The following is a 23,263-nucleotide window of genomic DNA, read 5'->3' as shown; positions in this document are numbered from 1 at the left end:
AGGGGGACATGAAGGGAAGAGAGAAAGAACTGGAAAAGGTAGGTGACTACACTCAAGGTACTCAAACATTTGGAAATTCATTTAATTCCCTGAAACCTTATAAAGCAAATAGGGCATAAAACTTATTTTTACTTCATTTTTAATTTATTTATGAGGCTGAGGGGCTGCTGATAAACCCAGGTCACTGTTACTTTAATCACAAAATTTTTGAAATTATAGAAAAAATATTATTTAGTTACATTAAAAGAAATGTTTGAAATCTGTTAACCTATTAGTTATTTTTAATTTAATATAATTTTTTAGGTGGGGGAGGGGGAGAAGGAGAAAGAGAATCCTAAGCAGGCTCCATACCCAGCAGGAGCCCGACTCGGGGCTCCATCTCACAACCCTGAAAGGGCCCTGAGAAATCAAGAGTTGGAGGCTTAATTAACCCTCTGAGCCACCCAGGTGCCCCTGTTGCTTGATTAGTTAAAATCAGCCTAAATATTTTCATTCTGTTTTTTTTTTCTTTCACTTACAATTATCATAAATGATAACAAAAACACTACCGTTTATCAAATACATGCTCATGGAGGGCACTGTGTTAAGCATTTTACCTATTCTGTCTCACTTGAGTGAGAACAGAACAAAACTAATACAAGAGATGTTAATTGCCCTATTTTCCAGGTGAGACCAAAACAAATTTAACTTATCACTTAATGTTGTCACATAATTATTTTCCTAAGTTCCCACATACTGTTTACGCTTGTTTTTAATTGCTATGTGCAATAATAATAATAATAATAAAGGGAGGCATTACTCATTCATTTATTGAACAAATATTTAATGGGCAACCTCTTCTGTTGTCAGGTGTTGTGCTAGATCCAGGGGTGACAATGGTGAGTAAGACTTTGCCTCCACAGAGCAACTCACAGCCTTCTAAGCATTGACATCAGCAAGAGGCAACCACAAGGCAGGGTGGAGATGGGGGAGGTCCCGGATGTTGTGGGAGCACAGAGCAGGGAGCCTCGCCCACCCCTCCCCCAAGCTGGCACTGTCAGAAGAACAGCTGCCAATTAAGGCTGAGGACTGCCACAGGAAGACTAGGATACGCTGAATGGCCACCATTTTATCATCTGCAAAACCAGTGATGGTCACCAAACATGCACCACTCGTGGCCCCTTGATGGAACTTGAGAATTCAGGGGCTCCAGGGGCTCAGATACTTTGGGATTTAGAACCCCAAACCATGCTCATCCCACAGTAACTTTTTCAAAAGCCTGTTTGCCATTCCCTAGGCCAAAGGGGACTGAAACAGCAAATTCAGCGTTCATGTCTCTGCTGTCCTTGTGGTCGTGATGTTGGTGGTGACGAGGATGATGGTGCTGATAAGACCAGATAAGCCTAATGTTAGAGCATAGAAAAAGAAAGAAAATTCTGTAACTCTTTTTATGAAGTAAGTATAACATTGATACCTAAATACAGTAAATTAAAAAAACCCAGAGTTACCTGGCTGCCTCAGTCAGTAGAGTATATGATTCTTGATCTCAGAATTCAAGCTCCATATTGGGGGTCGAGATCACTAAAACAAAACAAAACAAAAAACAAAAAAAGAAAATGTATAGATCATTCTTTTTTTTTTTTTTCCTTTTAGGGTTGGGTTTTTGTTTGTTTGTTTATTTAAGTAATTTCTACACCAAATGTGGGGCTCAAACTCATGACTCTGAGATCAGGAGTTGCATACTCTCTGATTAAGCCAGCCAGGTGCCCCTAGGTCATTCTTACTTATAAATATTTATGCAAAAAAATCCAAGTATTAGCAAATGAACTCTAAGAGGACATTAAAAGCAATATACCATAATCAAGTGGAATTTATTCCAGAAATACAGGAATGATCTGATATTATTTATTAATATAATTCACCATAATAATAAATTTATGGGGGCGCCTGGGTTGCTCAATCAGTTAAGTGGCTGTTTTCCCTCAGGTCATGATCTCGGGGTCCTGGGAACAAGCCCCACATAGGGTTCCCTGCTCAGCAGGGAGCCTGCTTCTCCCTCTGCCGCTCCCCCTGCTTGTGCTCTCTTATTCTCTGTCAAAAAAATGAAATATTTATAATAATAATAAATTTATGAAAAAAATTATTTATCTATATATATTACAAGCTTTTGGGCTAAAGAAATATCCATTCATGTTCAAAACATTAAACTAAAACAGGAATTAATGAATTCATTTTAATATAATAAATGTATATATTTAGAATATATACTTCATTCCTTATGTAAAGGATAAGCACGTGAGGTCAGGAACAAGGCTAGGATGCCCAGCATGTCCACTGCTATTTAACATAATATCGGAGATATTAACCAATGCAACTGGACAAGACAAAACTATTAGAAGCATAAAATTTAAAATTAAGGGGTTGTCTCAATGGGTTAAGCCTCTGCCTTCAGCTCAGGTCATAATCTCAGGATCCTGGGATGGGGCCCGCATCCTGCCCTCTGCTCAGTGAAGAGCCTGATTACCACCACCCTAACCCACCCCCCTACCCGCCTCCTGCCTCCCTGCCTACTTGTGATCTCTCTCTGTCAGATAAATATATAAAATCTTTTTAAAAAATATAAAATTAAGAAATAAAACTATGCTGGGGCACCTGGGTGGCTCAATCGGTTAAGCATGCGACTGTTGATTTCATCTCAGGTCATGATCTCAGGGTTGTGAGATGGAGCCCGCAATGGGCCCTGTGTTGGGTCTGGAGCCTCCTTGAGCTTCTTCACTTCCTCTCCCTCCTTTGCCCCTCTGCAACCCCCCAGCTCACAGGTATGCTCTCTCCCTCCACAAAACAAAAACAAAAACAAAAAAACTGTGCATTTTCCAACTATACTATAGTATCTACGAATAGAGATAGTTTGATGGATTGATTGATTGATTTAGAGGGGGAGGGGCAGAGGGAGCACTAGAAAGAGAATCTTTTTTTTTTTTAATTACCTTTTTAAAATTAACCTATAATGTATTATTAGCCCCAGGGGTACAGGTCTGTGAATCATCAGGCTTACTCACTTCCCAGCACTCACCACAGCACATACCCTCCCCAGTGTCCATAACTCCACCATCCTCTCCCTACCACCTACCCCCACACCCCTCAGTTTGTTTTGTGAGATTGAGAGTCCCTTATAGTTTGTCTCCCTCCCGCTCCCATCTTAGAAAGAGAATCTTAAGTAGACTCCACGCCCAGCATAGAGCCGGATGTGGGTCTCCATCTCATGACCCTGAGATCATGACCAGAGCTGAAATCAGGAATTTGATCCTTAACCCAGTGAGTCACCCAGGTGCCCCAAGAAAACACAGAAATTTTAATGATAAAGCTAACACAAACCAAATAATTCTGTAGGATACACATATACATGTACATTTTTATAGAGATGAAGAAAATATAAATATGCAAATATGTTTCTATTTCTATGAACAATAACCAGTTAGAGGAAATAATGAAAGCAACACCTCTGTTTAGTAAAGAAACAAAAAAGCAGAAAATATTTAGGAATAAACAAATAACTGTATGAATGATGTGGACATTCTAGCATAATCTGTGAGGGAGTTGTTTAGCTGATATTGTGGCACTAGGCATCTAGAAGATGAACTATTTAGTCATAGAGAAGGAAACATAGTATATCATAGGCAGGCTTGGCCCTGGAAGTAGACACCTACGTAAGTCATTTGGAATCCTTCGCGCATCACAAGCCCAGGTACCAGAAGGGCGGTAACTGGTCCCAGGAGAGGAGCTCTGGGTGCTGTCTTCTGCCCTGGCTGATTCTCCATCTGGCCCCAGGTCCCTCGTCCCTCTGGGCTGGGAAACTGGCAGCTGGTGTCAACATGGTGATTTGCTTGGCTCTGTTCTCTCTTCTAGTATCAGTTTTTCCGTAATAAAACGTTTGCTTTGATCTACTAGAGTGTCAAGTGTTTTATTTGCTACTGCTAAAATCGTCAAAACCTCTCTGAGGAAAACTTTAAAACACTCCCAAAAGGCATAAAAGGAGACTGGAGTAAAGCAAAAGATATCCCTTGTTCTTTGTCGGACAGCTCAACTCATAATGATGTAATTCGCATTGAGTTCATCTGTAATTTTAACATGATCCTAATAAAAATACCACATTTTTCCCCAAGAGGAGTTGATTCCAGAACTTATATAGAAAAAGAAACATGCAAGAATAGCTATAAAACCCCCCGAAAAGAAGAGCTGTGAGAAAATAAGTTTGTCAAGTAATAAGTGATATTAAAAAGAATCTATAATTAAAACTAGTAGATGAATAAAAAAATAGGTAAATGAATAGACTATTAGAATAAAAGAGAAAGTTCAGAAATATACCTAAGTGCATATGGAAATTTAGCAGATGAAAAGATAATAAATCACAGAGGAAATGCTGCTTTTAAAAAATGGTGTTGGGGCAACTGGTATTGGCCATGTGGAAAAGATAAAATTGTATCCATGCTTCACCCTGTACACCAGAATAAACTCCAAATGAATTAGGGGTCTCAGTGTGAAAATAGAAAGTCCTACTGGTACTGGAAGAAAACAGGAGAATTTAAAAAATAATCTCAGGGCAGGGAAACTTTTTAAACTCTAACTCAAAATCCAAATGCAACAAAAGAAAAGATTGATGAATTTCCCCGCATAAAAATAAAGCAACATTAGCATGGCAAAAAAAATGTAATCAAAAGAGAAGGGGCGCCTGGGTGGCTCAGTAGGTTGGGCGGCTGCCTTCCGCTCAGGTTATGATCCTGGAATCCCAGGAATGAGTCCCGCATCAGGCTCCCAGCTCCATGAGGAGCCTGCTTCTCCCTCTGACCTTCTCCCTCTCATTCTCTCTCAAATAAATAAATAAAATCTTTTAAAAATCGAGAGAAATACTGAACTAGGTGGAAACATTCACCACCTAGATCAGAGATAAAGATCTAACTTCCCTAGTACATGGAGGGGACTCACGGGGGAAGAAAGCTCTCCAAGTAGAAAAATACAAAAGAGGGCAATATAAAAATGCACAAAAGAGATAATTTTTTTAAAAAGGCATACAACAGTTCTGAAATACCTTTTGTGAAAGGGAAAACAAGCTATGTAGGTATTTACACACACAGGTGAGAAAAGGAGCGGGGTAGGGAGGGAGAGAGGGAAAGACAGAGAGAGAAGAAGAAAGACAAGACAGGGGAGCAGAGAGTATGCTCTTTTCTTTACAAAAGGAATCGTCTAGTAAATGTAGAAGGGTTGATTCAATGAGAAAACCCTCATTTCTGGCCGGTTGTAGTAAGGCCCATCAGTGGATGCTGAAGCCGCCAGGTGAATGAGCCACTAGGGGATGCGACACTTACCTAGTCTCCAAGTCCGTGCCAAAGATGGCGTGTAGCTACAAAGGGAAAGGGAGAGATCTGCTTTAATTAAGAGAGGCAACTTTGGGGTGCCTGGGTGGCTCAGTGGGTTAAAACCTCTGCCTTCGGCTCCCCATCAGGCTCTCTGCTCAGCAGGGAGCCTGCTTCCTCCTCTCTCTCTCTCTCTCTCTGCCAGCCTCTCTGCCTGCTTGTGATCTCTGTGAAATAAAAAAATAAAATCTTAAAAAAAAAAAAAAAAAAGAGGCAACTTTGCTTCACCAAGTAATGGAACAAACCATCACAACAGGCCACGTCAAGTGAGAAATGGAAAATACACACTACCATCTATGTGGTCTTCTTGATAAACTGTTTTTTAACCTGAACCCAGCAATGAGAAAATGATACAGATACACAGAATATAGAATTCTGCAAAGCCTTGAGTCTTCAAAAATGTCAATGTTATTAAAAAAAAAAAAAAAAGGAAGAAAAGATGTGGAAAAGTTCCTAGGATAAAGCAGACTAAGGAAAATAACAAATGCAATGAGCATAATGCGTATCTTAGATTTAAACAAAAAAAGCAAATATAAAAGACGTTATCTAGACAACTGGGAAATTTTACATACGAAGAGAAAATAATACTATATTATGATATCAGTGTTAAATTTCTTGTATGTCAATAATATTGTGGTTGGGAGCTCCTGGGTGGCTTAGTCGTTAAGCATCTGCCTTCGGCTCAGGTCATGATCCCAGCATCCTGGGTTCGAGCCCCACATTGGGCTCCCTGCTCAGCGGGGAGCCTGCTTCTCCCTCTCCAGCTCCCCCTGCGTGCGTTCCCTCTTCACTTTGTCTCTCTCTGTCAACTAAATGGATAAAATCGTAGAAAAAGAAAGAAAGACAGAAAGGACAAGAGAGAAAGACAGACAGACAGACAGACAATATCATGGTAATAGAGAAAAACATCCTTGTTCTTCGGGAATACTTGGTATTTAGGGATGAGCTGTTATGGTGCCTCCCACTTATTTTCAACTAGTTCACCAAAAACAAATGAACAGAAAAATAGTTATCTGAATCTTGGAAGCTTAACTTGAGACACACATTTAAAAAAACTGGTGCCCCCTGGTGATCTTCATGACACACCCTTAAAAACCGAAATCTGAATGGTTGAGAGTAAGGAGGGTGTAGGGAACACGATTGTTATGAAAATAATCTTTGATGATGTTGTTGTTTTTTTTTTTTTTTAAGACTTTGAGAGGGAATGAGAAAGAGAGAGATAGAGAGATCATGAGCAGGGGGAAGGGTAGAAGGAGAAACAGACTTCCAGCTGAGCAGGGAGCCCGAGGCGGCCAGGCTCCATCTCATGACCCTGAGATCATGACTTGAGCAAAAAATCAAGCATTGGCCGCTGAACTGACTGACCCACCCAGGTGCCCCAATTTATTTTACGTTTTTAAGAATGTGGTCTTATCATCTGTGCCATAGACTCAGGGAGATTTATTTTCTCTTTCTCTCTCCTTTTTTTTTTAAAGATGTATTTATTATTTTAGAGAAAGAGAGAGTAAACCAGGGGAGAGGCAGATGGAGAGGGAGAGGGAGAGAGAATTCTCGAGCTGACTTGCTATTGAGAGAGGAGCCCGCTATGGGGCTCCATCCCAGGACCTTGAGACCATGACCTGAGCTGAAGCCAAGAGCCCTCTGCTTAACCAACGGAGCCACCCAGCTGCCCTACCATTTATTTTATTTTATTTAAAAAAAATTTTTTTTAAGATTTTATTTATTTATTTGACAGACAGAGATCACAAGTAGGCAGAGGCAGGCAGAGAGGGAGAAGCAGGCTCCCTGCTGAGCAGAGAGCCTGCCCCGGGGTCTACCCCAGGACCTTGGGATCATGACCTGAGCTAAAGGCAGAGGCTTTAACCCACTGAGCCATACAGGTGCCCCCCTCTTTTTTTTTTTTTTTTAACTTTTTAAAGAAACTTTCAAAGGTATAAGAGATGCAGAAAGAGACACAAATCACAAACGTATAGCTTGAATGTCTACCATAACATCCATGAAACCACCATCTAGATAAGAAACAAAACAATCCAACAGCTCAGAAACCTCTCTAGGGCTAAGATTTAAAACAACTTGAGCATCACCCAGTGGGTGCTTCTCCGCCCTGTTGAGTGGGCATGGTTATTTATTTATTTTTTTCAGCAAACGTGTTTTGAATACTGTCCTCTGTGTCAAACACCCTGAAATGCAGGTTGCATACCATACCATGGTGTTCATTCTTGGTCGGCACCTGCCTGAACAGAAGCTGTTTGCACATTAACACCCTTTTCAGTTAAAGAATCAATGTTTGTGGGCGCCTGGGTGGCTCAGTGGGTTAAGCGGTTGCCTTCAACTCAGGTCATGATCTCAGGGTCCTGGGATCGAGTCCTGCATCGGGCTCTCTGCTCAGCGGGGAGCCTGCTTCCCTCTCTCTCTCTGCCTGCCTCTCTGTCTACTTGTGATCTCTCTCTGTCAAATAAATAAATAAAATCTTAAAAAAAAAAAAAAAGAATCAATGTTTGTCAGGCTTTTGCTGTCCAGCTTTCACTCATTCTTGGCACCCTTAGATTTCCCACCAAGGGAATCACAGACTCTGACCAACCAACCTTCCTTCCTTCCTTCCCTGTCTCCCTCTTCCTTCCTTTCACTTCTACACCCAATGTGCGGCTTGAACTCACCACCCTGAGACCAAGAGTGGTGTGTTCTTCTGACAGAGCCAACCAGGCACCCCCAGACTCTCTAATTTCCAACATACCTGCTTCAGGTGGTGTCGATGTTACGTCTGACACCAGACTGTGAGACTGTGCCTCGGGCTTAGCCAATGAGGGTATCACACATCTGGCCATAGATGGGTTTACAAATAGGAACATGACCCTGTCAGAGCCAAAGAGATGTAATGAGGATTTCATTAGGATTGTTGGGTGAGGCACACTCACTTTTCTATTAGGCTTGGATGGGTTGGGTGGGGGAGGCATGGGGATGCCGACGTGGAAATGCCGAGAACTATTTTGTCACTTCTTTTTTTTTTTTTTTTTTTAAAGATTTCATTTATTTATTTGACAGAGAGAGATCACAGTAGGCAGAGAGGCAGGCAGAGAGAGAGGAAGGGAAGCAGGCTCCCTGCTGAGCAGAGAGCCCAACGCGGGACTCGATCTCGGGACCCCGAGATCATGACCCGAGCCGAAAGCAGCGGCCCAACCCACTGAGCCACCCAGGCGCCCTATTTTGTCACTTCTGAAGGGTCACCCCAGCTTCAGAATTTCCACAGGGTTGCCTGAGGTCTCTACCAAGACTTGATCACAGCCTGTTTCTCTTTCTGCCCAACGGTGCCCCCTCTTCACTTCCACAAGTATTGATCTCCAGAGCAGCACAACCTGCCGTGCCCCATCTCTGCCTCGGTGTCCGTTTCTCTGGGCACCTCACTTTGGCAGACATGGTGCTGAACACGTACATAGATTATCCATTCTACAGGTGAATCCTGAAGACATACTACGTGTCATACAACATTGCGACTCTCATGACAGCCTATGACCCTATGAACTTCTCCGTGGGGAAACTGAAACACCCGGTAGCTGGGTAACACATCCAAGGCCACACGGCTAGTAACACACGGAGTCAGGATTTGAACTCGGGTCTGTGTGATTCTAAAGCCAATGTCCCTAGCGCTACTGCCACAGACAAACCAATAGTGGAACTAAAAACTACCCCAGAATTCCAGGTCTTCAGAGGCAATGTCTTTGGATAGAATCCTCCTCTGCCTCCTATCACTTGGTCCAGTGTCTTGCCTTCCTTGGTGGCCCTGGAATTGGAATTGAACGCAGCTCTCAGGCTCCTCCAGCTGTGTACTCCTGCATCTGGTTTTCTGGGCTCTCAGATCAAGGGAACAAGATCCCTTAGCTTCCCCTTTTCCCCCAGACCCTGTCCTCTCTGTATGACTTTTCTCCGGTTGCTATAAGAAAGCACCACCAACTAGCATGCTTAAAAGAAATGGATTTCCACAGTTCTGGAGGCCAGAAGTTAGAAATCCAGGTGTGGGCAGGGCCGTCTGAGACGCGGGGTGGAACCCTTGTTAGCTTCTGGGGCTGACTGCCAATGCTCGCTGCTCCTAGGCTTGCAGCTGCTGTCACGTCGTCATGTGGGCTCTCCCCTGTGTCATCTATGTCTAAATGGCCCTCTTCTCGTAAGACACCAGTCACACAAGATTAGGCCCACCTAATGACCATGTCCTTTTTTTTTTTTTTTTTAGATTTTACATATTTATTTGACAGAGAGAGATCACAAGTAGGCAGAGAGGCAGGCAGAGAGGGAGGAGAAGCAGGCTCCCTGCTGAGCAGAGAGCCCTATGCGGGGCTCGATCCCAGGACCCTGAGACCATGACATGAGCTGAAGGCAATGGCTTTAACCCACTGAGCCACCCAGGTGCCCCAGAAGTCATTCTTTAAATCATGGGATAATTCTTTATTTTTTTTTTTTTTTTAAGATTTTATTTATTTATTTGACAGAGAGAAATCACAAGTAGATGGAGAGGCAGGCAGAGAGAGAGAGAGAGGGAAACAGGCTCCCTGCTGAGCAGAGAGCCCGATGTGGGACTCGATCCCAGGACCCTGAGATCATGACCTGAGCCGAAGGCAGCGGCTTAACCCACTGAGCCACCCAGGCGCCCGGGATAATTCTTTAAATCATCTCACTCAGTGAGATGTTCCAAGGAGAAGGCAATGCCCCAGGAATCCCCCCGTCCAAAGACCAAACCCAACCATACTTCTCACCCTTTGCACTCTCAGGTGCCCTCTCCCCACTGTGTTCGGAATTTTCTGAGCTGCCTGGGGTAGCGTGACCAAGCAAGTCGTCATCACGGACACTTGTGTTGAGAGGTGACTCAGGGCCAGCCTTGTGCTCAGCCTCACAGTGAAAAGAAGAAAACATGTGTTATCCCCATGTCATGGCCGAGGACAAATGAGAGGCAGAGAACTTTCGGAGCAAGCCCAGGGTCCTGAAACTGGCAAAGGGGCAGAACCAGGACGCAAGCTGAGGCCTGGGAGTCTCTTACCCACAGTGTGTCCTTCTGACAATGCTCGCTTTCCCCTGCTTACCTTCCAGATGGTTCCTGCAGGCTCTCCTTTCACCCTGGGGTTTTACATGCAGAAGGTGACTGACATCCTGGCTCAGAGCATCTCCCCCTTTCAAGAAAAGGCTGTGTGCTATGATCACTGATTCCCCCATGTAATCATTAGATTAAAAACTGCCAACCACAGCGGCACCTGGGTGGTTCAGCGTGTTGTGTCTGACTCTTGGTTTCGACTTAGGTTGTGACCTCAGGATCATGAGATCTAGCTCCACCCCCACAGTCCACGTCTGCCATGTTTTACATTAGATTCCCAGACCTGTTCAACATTTTTTTTTTTTTTTAAATGTAAACTCTATGCCCATTTTGGGGCTGGAACTCATGACCACAATATCTAGAGTTGCATTCTGTACCCACTGAGCCTGCCAGGCACCCTAAGACCTATTCACCTTATAGCTGAAAGTGTAAACCCTTTTGCCAACCTCCTAAGTCTTTTCTTTTCTTTTCTTTTTAAACTATTCCTATTTTTTCTTTAAGATTTTATTTATTTATTTGACAGATAGAGATCACAAGTAGGCAGAGAGGCAGGTAGAGAGAGGGGGGTGGAAGCAGGCTCCCTGCTGAGCAGAGAGAGCCTGATGCAGAGCTAGATCCCATGCGGGGCTCGATCCCATGCGGGGCTCGATCCCACGACCCTGGGATCATGACCTGAGTGGAAGGCAGAGGCTTAACCCAGTGAGCCACCCAGGTGCCCCCCACCCCTTTTTTTAAAGATGGCTTACCTTTGGGCACCTGGGTGGCTCAGTCAGTTAAGTGCCTGCCTTCGGCTCCAGCCACGATTCTAGAGTCCTGGGATGGAGCACTGCCCTGAGATCCTTGCTTGGTGGGGGCGCCTGCCTCTCTTCCTCCTCTGCCTCCAGCTCCCCCTGATAGTGCTCTCTCTCTGTCAAATAAATAAATACAATCTTAAAGTAAACCTTTTTTTTTTTCTTTAAAGATTTTATTCATTTGAGAGAGCGAGTGAGTGAGAGAGCGAGCGTGAGAGGAGAGAGGGTCCGAGGGAGAGGCAGACCCTGATACGGGGCTCAGTCCTGGGGCTGTGGGGTCATGAGCCGAGCTGAAAGGAGACGCTTAACCAACTGCGCCACCCAGGCACCCCCTAAGTGCTTTATATTTAATCCACATCGTAACTTGACCCTGCGGGCACTGTTATTCCCATTTTTCAGAAGGAAACACTGAGGCTCTGAGAGGTAAAGCAACTTGCCTTAAGCCATGCAGCTAACAGATCCTAGGTCCGGGTTTCTAATCCAGCACTGCCAACTCCGGGGTCTCTTGCAGAGAGGGGCTAGGCAAGGTCTACTGCCTGGGGTAGCCCTGGGATGACCAAAGGTGCCACATCAGGGAGTGGCACCAGTCCACCAGCTCCAGGCCAGCTGCATGGGTGCCCGCTCAGTGAGGTCAGCACATCACAGGCTCTCACTGTTCCTGGCGTCACACTGGCATGCAAGGGCCTCCAGTATTGCCTTCCATAATGGTCACCTGATCCCTGAGCTGGTGGGCAAACAGCCTGAGATGTTTATTCCCTGACGACCAACTGTCTCACAGACAGACAGCCCCGGTGAGAAGAGAAGACAGAGGAGATGGTTGGGGGGAGGGATTCGATAAAGGAATCCCCTGACTCTGAGAAGTGCTGTTTTACTTGGCTGGGGCCGGGAGTCACACTACCAGCCTCTGACATTCCCCAGGGATTAAGCCAGCGGTGTAGAAGCTGGGTCTCCACGGGGGGGGGGGGGGGGGGGGGGGGTGCCGAGCCCCATGGAACTTAAATCATGCAATTAGCCACCAGCTAACATTTCTCCCACATTCATTTCATACCGCCATCATTTCCCATCCCTCCTCCAAAAAAATTCAGCTGCAACTTGTTTTATAACACCCCTTATCCTACGCTGCTGTTTGGCTTTCTCTGGGAAATAGCAAAGGAGATCAAGTCATTTTCTGGATCCTTCAAAGCGTAGCTCAAAATTGTCTCCCAGGAAGCCATGCGCAGGTAGCCCTGCCTCTCCTGCTCTGGGCCCCCTGGGATTCTGAACTCAGTCCGCAGTGTTGGTTCGAGGCCAGGTACTGAACCAGTGGTGGAAGGACAGGGCTGAAGGCACCTGGGCTTGGGGCAGTGATGCTTTCAGGGGAGGCAAAGATGCTGATGTCACTCCTGGTTTAGGATAACTGCGTTTCTGTTCAGGGATGATCGATAGACTTCGTGGTCCAGAAGCTGGATTTTCCGACCCCCAGTCACGTGCTACACGAATTAAACTACAACACCTGTGCGGCCCATTAGAGGAGGAGGGGCCGAGATGACAAATCTGCCACCAGCGGGATGGAAGCTAAGCCTTTCCTCACAGCCAATGAGGGACACTCTCTGTGAGTTGTTAGGCAGAAAAGAACCTCCTGGGTCATGTCCTCACTTTTCCTCAGCTAAAGTTCCCTGACTGTCTCCTTCAAATTCAAATGTGAATCCAGTTCCATGAGTAACCATATTATTTTTAAACAGCATCCTTCAGCCACTGCCTCTCCCGGGTTCTCAGAGAGGTAATCCTTCGTGAAGCCAGCACACACAGGATTTTATTTTATGATTGTTTGAAAACATTTACAGGGATTCCAAGGAATTCAAGTAAAAGATTATGCTATAGCTCTGAGAGGGGTGCCAGCGTATAGAAAAAGCTCACCTGGGTGGGGGTGGGGCACTGTTGATGGAAAAGAGAAGTCAGGTTCTGTGGAGAGGCAAGAGACCAAAAAGAGAGATGTTAGAGACAGGTTTTGGAGATAATCCGGCCAGGATTTAACAGAGGAGCATCTGGTCTCAAAAGCCCCCTATAACAAGAAGCACCCATGTCACCGAGTGGGGTAGTTAAAAGCTCGGTCCCAGGAAGAATGAAGACCAGGGTTAGATCTGCAGCCCCTCACTTAATAGCTGGCCAGGTGGCTGACCTTCTTTGGGCCTTAGTTTTCTTACCTGTAAAGTGGGCATAAAAACAACCATCCGGTAAGGAAGGTGATTGTAAGGATTAAATGAGAAATAGGGAGTGCTTAGGACAGCCTGGCATAGAGTAATACTCAAAAAACAAAAACAAAAACAACCAAAAAGCCGGTTAACTGTGATCATTAATCCCCGGATAACAGTTAATATGTTGTGACTAAGTTCGATAGGTTGATTAATACTTACCCATAATTGTCAAACTGATAAATTCTAACTAGTAACACGACTGCTGGCAACTTAATAAGTTAATTATTCGACTAGCTCTACTGGGTTGTTAGGATATCAAAAACAACTCTAGATGATACACTGTCCAGAGTGTTTCTTCTTCATTCTTCCAGATGAATTTTTGCTTTAAAAAGAAATATCTTATTAATGTGCTAATTGCTGTTAAGAATTACTAGTTGATGGGGCACCTGGGTGGCTCAGTGGGGTAAAGCCTCTGCCTTCAGCTCAGGTCATGATCCCAGGGTCCTGGGATCGAGCCCCGCATCGGGCTGTCTGTTCCGCGGAGAGCCTGCTTCCTCCTCTCTCTCTCTCTCTGCCTGCCTCTCTGCCTACTTGTGATCTCTGTCTGTCAAATAAATAAATAAAATCTTAAAAAAAAAAAGAATTACTAGTTGAAGAAATAAGTAATTAGATTTTGTTGTTAGTTGATAAAAAACAGCATGTGTTCCTGATTTTTAAAAAATTCAAACCATACATATACTACAATAAAATTTTATTTCAAATAGTCAAACAATATAAAAAAATCACAAAAGGATAAAGTTCCTGCCCCATCCCAATTCCTAGAGGTTGTTTCTGTTAATAATAAATTTCCTATATCATATTTAATGATCTTTGATTTTACATACATTGAATCATACTGTTGCAGAACTTAAATTTTCTCCTTAGTAACACATCTTGGAAATTTCTCCCTAGAAGCCCACATAGATTTGCCCCTTGTTTTTTAAGGTCTACATTGTATTCCCTTGTGTGTAAGGACCACCCTTGATGCAGCCAATCCCCTACTGCTTGGCACTATGGTTGTTTCCAGCCTTGTATGTGAGGCTTTCGTTGTTGCTACACATAAGCGCATAGGACCCTGAGCCAAAATCCAGAGTCGGATGCTTAGCTGACTGAACCACCCAGTCCCCCTATGCAATTTCCATGGATGGTACCAGCTCACTTCCAAAGGGGTTGTAGCAACTGACATTTTCGCCCATAGCGTACGAGAATGTCTGTGTTCTGCAGATTCACCAGCTTTGGGTGAAAATTATCACACTTTACAAACTAGTAAGTAAAACTTGTTATTTAAAAAGCACAGTAATGATAGCCGAATGGAATAGCAGTACACATTAAGTGATCTTATCTGCAGACGAATGTTTACAATCCCCATGGAGAAGTAGGCTAGTTCCTTTTTTAACAGAAGACAGGGAGGTTGCAGGGGTTTGGACCAGGGTCTGAAGATCGGCACTATTGTTTATCATCCCAGTGACCTTGAACACAGGTTCAAGCTTCTCTATCTACAAAAGTGATATTAAATGGGATAAAGCATGAAAAACCTCCCAGAACTAGTGTCTGGAGCCCAGTAAACACTGATTAATATTAGGAAGCAAGCCAGGGAGCTAGAGTCCCTGGCAAGTTAGAGAAGGACCGAGTCATAACAGAGACCCGGGTCCTATTTCCCTTACCCTACTGCCACCTTGCCAAGATGCTTCATTTCTTCAAGTTTTCTTGCTTGTAAGAGGTCAGTTTGGATTCCCCCACATTCACTTGCTGATCGGGAGAAACATGCTGAGTCGAGTCACCAGGCTGGTGGCAATTTATATTGACTGGAAGACACAGCGTCACTGCAGAGGTCAGCATGGGCTCCATGGCTGTCACTGAGGCAACGGAGAGAGGCTTGGGCGTCAGATCCACCTACCTGCTGTCCTGCTCCTGCCCCTTCGAAGCCAGGGCACCTGGGCGAGTTCTTGCAGCTGTCAGAGCCTCAGTTTTCTCGATTCTAAACCATGGATAACAGGAACTACCTCATGCATTATTGGGAGTATGAAGTAAGAATCTAAGAAAGCACTTAGCAGCTGACCCCCGTTACATGTTCAATATATTCATAGACAGCAGAAAGTCTCACTGTCTGATCCTAGCTTACGGGTGGATCAGGAGGGACAGGATGCTTCCACAGAATGGAACAAAGAGAAATGTTAGCAGCCCTCATCTCCCAGTCACGCTCCCCATTTGTCAAGGTGACTCACACAGCCCTTTTCTTGCTTTGGTAACTGTGAATGCCCGGGAGAGGTGGTGGTGGTGGGGGTGAGGGTGGGGGTGGTGGAGGGGTGAGGGTACAGGGCAGACAAAAGCAAGACTGCTCTGGTTTCTTAAATGGCTATAACTCTAGCTGGGGATCTCTTTCATTCTTCCTGGAAAGAAGTGAGAAAACATAAATTAAAAAGCATTTTTCATTGGAACTGTTTAATACAATGAATGTTTGATTTGCAAAGTGGAAATGCTTATTTGAGGTGATCTTGGACAACATGGTATGGAGATTAGAGGTAGAACATGAACAAGCTTTGGGTTTTTGCTATAGTGTTTCCCTCTCGGTTTGCATCTGCTTCAATTTAAATTTTAGGTATGACATAATATGTAAATTGCAAATAGGAAGCTCTAGATGGGATTTCTGAAAAACACCTTGTGACTTACTAATTAAATTTTTTTTTTATTTTGAAAATTTCAAATTTACAGAGAGGATGCAAAGAAATGCCCAATGAACACTCAGATGTATCCACTGTTACTATTCTGTCACATACACTAACACATTATTTTTGAGCTGTAGAAAGCTGTGTTCGTATAATGTGGCCTCTCTCTCTCCCTCTCTCTCTCTCTTTTGCCAGTAAAAGAGTTACAGGAATGGATATAGTTTTATCAATAGTGTGACTCCTAGACACTCAGCCTCCTGAAGTTTGAGATCTGTTATTCTATTTGGCTATAACGTTGGAATGTAAGGGATCATGTTTATAATAACTTCTGGATTGATACTTCCCGCACCAAACATGCAAGATATATGACCCCTAAGCCTGTTAGCGACTGTGCAAGTCAGGTCTCATCGCTCCCAATTTATATATTTGGTAACTGACACTCAGATGTTGAATCACTCCATTAATAAATGCAGGTTTGTCTTTTTGACTACACATCCCTTTTGGGGGCTTCTCAGAGGGAGAGTTTAATGGCAGCATATGGAAAGTTTTAACTTTGGTTTCCGGTAGAAGTGCAATGTTAATTTCAGGTAATTCCTTCCACCAAGGTGGGAGTGGGGAGACAGGCAATGGAATGTGGAGTTTTATGGAAACCATAGTCAGGACTTTAGTGATAGAAACCAGTGATGATGGGGGTGCCTGGGTGGCTGAGTTGGTTAACCAAGGTTGAGGTCCTGATCCCAAGGTCCTGGGATGAAGCCTGATGGCAGGCTCAGTGGGGAGTCTGCTTCTCCCTCTCCATCTGCCTCTCCTCCACCCCTCATGTTCTCTCTTTTTCTCTCTCTCAAATAAATAAAATCCTAGAGAGGAAGGAAGGAAGGAAAAGGAAGGAAGAAAGAAGAGAAAGAAGGAAAGAGAGAGAAAGGAAGGAAGGAAGGAAGGAAGGAAGAAAGAAAGAAAGAAAGAAAGAAAAAGACACCAAAGATAATGAACTAATCTGGATGGCCTCCTACTAGCCATGTACGGTGGGACAAATCGCCCTGACACCTCCTCATTTGTGAAATGGAGACAAGAATCAATACCTTGTTACCTGGGTTTTTTGGTGAGACTCAAGTTTATAAATTGTGATGATCTTAATTAATACTAGCAATTGGCGTATCATTTTATTTGTAGGAGAAGGAGGGAGAGAGAAAGGAGGGAAGGAAAAGAAAGTGGATAGGACATTTTTGTCTGTAGGAGAGAGAGGAAGGGAGGGGTGAAGATCTAGGTAGCATGGCAGAAATCAAGGGAGGCTTAGTTTCCTGAGCCTGGAGGGGAAGTTGACAGAAACTCACAGTCTGGGGAGGGAAGAAAGCATTTTTCAGGGATTCCATCAGTTGCCATGTTCCAGAGAACCCGTCCCCAGAATGTTCCTTCACGTGGCTGCGAGAGGAATAGGCGTGGGTTTTTGAGACCCGCGGCAAACTTCTTTCTAGACCATGGGGCACCCCGGCCTGCGCTCTGGCTTCCAAGGTCCTTAGAGGATGCTTTCTCCTTGCTTCCCTGGGGCGGCCAATGTCAGGATTTAGAAAGCTGGTGCGCCAATTCACGGCAAGGTCTTCGGAATAACCACTCTCCGTGAGCTCTGCCCAGCTCCTAGATGTTTCTGCGGCCCCAGGTGCCTCCCCAGACACCCCCCGCCCCTCGGCCAGAACATTAAGCAGCTCCTTGAGGGGTAGCTCCTCCACGCAAGATGCCGTCCACGGCTGTGAGCTGGTGTGTGCAGGTGAACCCGCGCACATCGGCGCCCCGACCGCGAACCCAACTGCAGACGCTGCGGTGGCGGCACGATGCAGGCGAACTCTCTCCTTTTCATCCTTTACGTGTCCACTGAGATCTCGCCAATAAATAACAAGAATAAAGCGTCTGCTTGGTTTTGTCTTTGCGCTCCCGGGATCGTAGCGGGTCTTCTAGAAAGGAGAGAAAAACGAAGAAAAACCACAGTGGCCCCACCGGCTGTTTCTGGAGACCCCTGAAATTGGCAGCTGCAGCTGCCCATTTGGAGAGCCCTCGGGCCTGGCCATCTCAGACCCGGGGTTACAGGTCCGCCCGAGCTGGGGGAGGGTCCGGGCTTTTCCCCCGCCGGGTCGGGCCCTTCAGCCGAGGGGCGCTGGCCAGGCTCCAGACTCCAGAAGGTGCCAAGCTCACGTCGCCTGGGCTACGCGCGCGGACGCCCCGGGCGCGCTCCGTCCACCCCTCTCGGGCGCGCGCGGTCCTCCGGGACGACCCCGAGGCCGCCCGGCCCGGCGGAGAAGCGAGAGCCCCGCTGGCGGCCGCCGGCCGGAGTGCGTCTCCCCGCCTCACGCAACTGCGCTGCGCTGCGGAGAGCCGGACCGCGCATTCTGAGGGCGCACGGCGGCGGGTGGCGTGCGCCGCGCCGCTCTCGGCTGGCCGCGCTCCGGTCCGCGGACAGAGCTCCCCGGACCACCCCGGCGCGCAGCAGCCCCGGGGGCCGAGCGGCTCCCGCCGGACCGGAGACGCCCCCTGGCCCCCGCCCCCGCGTGGCCCCGCGGAGCTAGCGGGAGCGGCGGGAGGAGGAGGAGGAGGCGGCGCCGCCGGGACTGCCTCCTCCCCGCCCCTCGCGTCTCCTCCCCGCGCCACCGGGAAGGACAAGGGGACTGGGCACGGGGACCCCGGCCAGTGACCGCCCGTGCCCCGGGGCCGCCCTTCGCGCGCGCTCTCTCGCCTCGAGCCCGGGGCCGGTGTCGCCTCACATGGTGCTGGCCGCAGCCATGAGCCAGGACGCGGATCCCAGCGGCCCCGAGCAACCGGACAGAGATGCCCGCAGCGTACCGGGGGCTCCGGCGCCCCCTGCGCCCCCCGCGCCCACTGCGCCCCCAGGTCCGAGAGGAATGCAGCCGCCGCCGCCGCCGCCGCCGCCCCCAGCCGGCCTACCGCAGATCATCCAAAAGTAAGAGGAGGGAAAGCGGAGGGGAGACCCCGGGTGTGCTTGGGGGACACGCCCCGGGCGCCCCGGTGTCGGGCTTCATCTCTCTTGTCGCTGCTGAACTCCGCGCGGCCGCCTTGCGTTTGAAGTTTTTCTGTCCTCTCTCGGCGGAGTCGGTGTCATTCTGGCTATTTGTGAGGTCGGGGACAGGGAAGCCAAGTTATTTGCGGAAAATAATTTTGTTTTTCCATAATTATCCTCTTTCCCTTCAGGGACGTTACTGGGTATTTTGAATCAAAATAGCTCAAATTGGGGGAAAATAGCCCAGACACTCTAGTTCATCTTTCTGGTCCCAGAGGCCGCTGCAATGTACGGAGAGCCGTGTGTGAGTGTGTGTGCGCCGGTGAGGGTGTGTAAGAAAAATGCCGCCCCGAAGCAGCCGCCTTTCATGGTACCCCTGGGGTAGTCGGTCCTTGGCATCGGGGTGGGGGGGGGCAAGAATGGTGAGGGTCTGTAAACAGCACAATTTGCTTCGCTCTAAAAGAAGTGTTTAAGCTTTTCAAGGAGGCCCTTGCGAAGAAGAGTTCTCAGCCGCGCCACGGTTTCGCATGAATGTTACCATCTTGCGGTTTGGGTGCTGTGCTAATCTTAGGAGGTGGCCTTCCCGACGCGTGAGTAGGTTGGGGGTGGTCCACAGGCTCTGAGAAGGTCTTTCAGCCCATTTTGGGAGGCGTAACAGTAAAACGGGGATGTTTTGTTGGTTCTTTCGAGATTTTGTTTGAAAGTTTAAGGCCTAGAATGTTGGTTTGTTTGAAGGACCTTTATTTTCCTGAAGGGTTCCCTCGGCTTGTACTGAAGTCAAAACTGGTTTAAGAAGTGGAGAAAAGTCTGAATGATGAACGCTTGGGTGAAATTGACGATGCTGGAGAAATGCACAGACGTACAGCAAAGTCAGCCGTGTGGAAAGGGGGAGGGCGTTCAGCGTGGCCATAATGATGCTTTGAGTTACAGAAACGTTTGAAAATGCAGTAAGAGAAATAACCAGTAATGGGTTGTAAGTGGAAGTAAATGGCACTTAAATCCTGCTTTAAAGACCGACTTTAGAAAGAATAGAGAGAATAATGAAAATTCAAGTTTGACATAAAAAACCGCGGGTGTCATATTTCTGAACAAAATGGTTCCCCTTTTTTGACTGGTGGAATACTAAAGTTTCCATCTGTGATAACTTTGTGCTTTAATTTGATTTTATCTGACTCTCGACAACTAGCAAATTGCTAACTCCTTGAACATGAAAATATTATTTTGTTCCTATTGTTTTGCAAGTCATTTAAGCTAAGAGTTAACTACATATGATTGACAGTTTAAGCACATCATTAATTAAAATGTATCTTTTAGTTCTTAATATAAATATAAACAGAGAAAAAATGTTTAAAATCTAAAGTTTCTTGACTAAAAAAAATACTAATTGACCAATTATTAATTGGAAAACATCTAATGTGCTATCGAGCCAGTGTTCTGTGACTTGAGATTAGGCTACCCATTAAATTTATTGAGTTTGCTTTGATACTGTAATCACCATGCGTTTTCCTAGCATTTACTTTTAATTCAGAAAAAGCTAGGAATTTTATGTTCACCGAAATATCTTTGTAGATAGGTGTCTGATTTACCCTGTTAACCCATTTTCTTAAAATTCTATCTCTGGAATATCTTACGTTAGTAGCTAAGAACCTTTCAAAGATGCCCCCTTCAGCTAAGAGCCCAGGATGAAGACTTCAAGAAGTGCATGATGGATCTGCTTGTTTTGCACTGGTGACAGATCAGTGTTCAGAGGACAGGTTGAAGGCGGGTTGGTGATCGTACCCATGGAATTGGATGTTTGTGCACTTAATATTTCAAAAACATTCTTTTTGAGGATGATTTGGGGTTTGCTTCCCTCAGAACCTGCTGAAATTCCACTGGAACCAGGCGTAACATGGCAAATGCTTTGCAGGTCCATCTTAAATGCGCTGAAACTTGAGCAGGTTATTTTGCAACTACGTTTGCATAATTTAATCTGAGCAACCATTTTTAATGTAGTTCTGAGGTGCTGTTTGCATCAGCCATCTTTGAGAAAACCTGGTGGGGAGATTGCCCTCAGCCACAAAATGAAGTGCCCGCATCTTGATTGAAAATTTTGTGAGCTAGAGCTTTGGATAAAATTCTTCTCTAGTGGATCGCATATTAAAGACATTTTATTGGGGAACCTTTGTTTCTTCTAGCTATTTTAGCGAGGTCATTATGTAATTCGTAAGAGGAGAAGTTTTCAACTCTTTCAAAAATGATGGCGATATCAATCTTTTTCATGTGCGTCACGTTTGAGGATTACAAGAATTGTTTTAACTTCTTAACATCCGTGTTAATGGTTTTCATTTATATCGGCTTGCATTTTAGAGAATGCAAGGGCTATGATATCAAGGGCTATGATAAAGTAATAGTCGTGATCGTAATAAAAGCCTCTTCTACTTACGTGTGTCATATTTGGTCTTAGGAGAACTGCCGTATACTACATTTAAGTAGCTAAACACATGACCTGGTATGATGGATAATGAGACTGATTTTGATATTTGTTTTATGGAAGCCAGTCTCGGTACTCAGGAAGAATGCCTCAACAGTTCATTTTGGTACAGTACTTTTGTTTGACTCTGGTGTACTTAGGTTTTTTATTACTGTGTTCTTAGTGTCAGTCAAGAATCGCCCATGACCTTTCTGCTCATATTAACCCCTGACTCCTGGCCAATATTGGCATCACCTCTATAGATTATCAGCCTCGTTTAGACATATAACTTGCATCTTGCAAGATCTTTGTTTTAAATTTGTATTCTCCGAGTTGGCCACTGTGAAGATATTATTGGGTAAGATGTAAAGCATTGTGTAATCCATGCGGGCAATAAAAAAGATAAATAATAACTTCAAAGGAGATTTAGGATGAGCTTAGGAAATCAGAATAATTTGATGACTTAAAAAATATATATATTCGCCATATTACCAGAAGTAAGACAACACTGACTGATGTGTTTTGGTGAATGTTTTATAAGGACTTACCTCCTTAAACATTCAAAATATTTTATTTCCAAAAGTATTTTACATTTTAATTTTGTGCTTTCAAATCAAACCTAATTCTTGACTCATGAGAAGTTATTTATTAACCCTGACAGACGGCAGACATGAAAATTTAGGTTGTACCTTTTAAAACTTTCTTCCAAATGGAAATAGTCAATTCTGTGTGAAATATTGAAATCAGTTGTCAGATGTTAAATATAAAGTGCCACTAGTCATGCTAAAAATTAGCCAAAGAAGCACACACACACCTTTTGTAAGGTGAACGCATAGGTGATTTGCCTAAATTATTTGACTTGCAGCAAAATATTAGTACCTAATGCATGATATCAGATTGTACATTTGAGTATAGGTAAGTTATTTTGTTTCCTTTCAGATTATTTGGATAAGCAACAAATAAAAATCAATTATAAAAATAGAAAAGGTTTTGGTTTAGAATTTGATAGAGACTGTCACTTGCATGTGTTCATGACTTAGGAGGATCTAACCTAGCTTTGATTTCTTAGGTTGTAGTTTTCTGCATTGCTTTAGGGTCCTGGTTTACTGTTTTCAGAGCAAGGATTCAATATAGAAAATGTGATAAGTATTTATTCTGCTTGCAGATAAGAGCAAGGATTCAGTATAGAAATGTGACAAGTATTTATTCTGCTTGCAGATAATTTTACAGACATTCTGCATTTGGAAGACGTTCCATGTAACTCTCAGGGAACAATATGGAGGCAAGCTATGTATGATGTCCATGCGCTTTGATGGGCATGCTGACAATTACATCCAGAATCGGGGAGGAAATAAGAATTTGCCAAAAACGGACATTACCTCACACTCATACTTGGTCCTTTTCTGGAAAGAGGATGGAATTTCTAACATTTGTGCCAATTTCTAACATCAGTTTGAGTCCATTTTTAGGGAAAACAAGGATGCACTTGTAGAAGGAATTTTGAAAATTTTGGACACAATCTTAAACTGCACGTAGGACAAGTATTCAGCAGGAGGAAACATCTGAGAGGATTAAGTGTTTACCCAAAACAGGGAAGGAGAGAGAGTGGGTTCTTTTCTTAGCATTCTAAAAAGTTTCTTTGCTTCTCTAGAAAGGTATTCTTTTTTCTT

At 44.9% G+C, this 23,263-nt stretch overlaps 1 protein-coding gene and 1 long non-coding RNA gene across 6 annotated transcripts in view; one reads left to right on the top strand and one right to left on the bottom strand.

The window, feature by feature from the left end:
* Positions 1 to 197: 197 nt before the first annotated feature.
* LOC131830699 (uncharacterized) lies at positions 198 to 18,478 on the bottom strand. Of its 5 annotated transcripts, XR_009353316.1 has the most exons (7): positions 15,369 to 18,478; positions 13,155 to 13,199; positions 11,214 to 11,374; positions 10,136 to 10,268; positions 5,343 to 5,377; positions 3,687 to 3,840; positions 198 to 1,382 (listed from the first exon to the last, which is right to left on the bottom strand). It is a non-coding gene; the product is annotated as an uncharacterized LOC131830699 (long non-coding RNA). The 5 variants fall into 5 exon arrangements; XR_009353317.1 differs by lacking the exon at positions 10,136 to 10,268 and having other exon boundaries at positions 200 to 1,382; XR_009353315.1 differs by lacking the exon at positions 3,687 to 3,840 and having other exon boundaries at positions 201 to 1,382.
* A 111-nt stretch (positions 18,479 to 18,589) lies between these two features.
* The window catches only part of RBM20 (RNA binding motif protein 20), a 187,670-nt gene continuing 182,996 nt past the window's right edge, over positions 18,590 to 23,263 (top strand). Inside the window, exon 1 of the mRNA XM_059173233.1 lies at positions 18,590 to 19,084. Within this exon, the coding sequence (XP_059029216.1) occupies positions 18,888 to 19,084 (197 nt within the window). The 5' untranslated portion in view covers positions 18,590 to 18,887. The remainder of the gene's footprint in view (positions 19,085 to 23,263) is intronic.

This window comes from Mustela lutreola, chromosome 4, assembly GCF_030435805.1.
Source record: "Mustela lutreola isolate mMusLut2 chromosome 4, mMusLut2.pri, whole genome shotgun sequence".
Classification (NCBI taxonomy): Eukaryota; Metazoa; Chordata; class Mammalia; order Carnivora; family Mustelidae; genus Mustela; species Mustela lutreola.
This window is presented reverse-complemented; position numbering and strand designations above follow the sequence as displayed.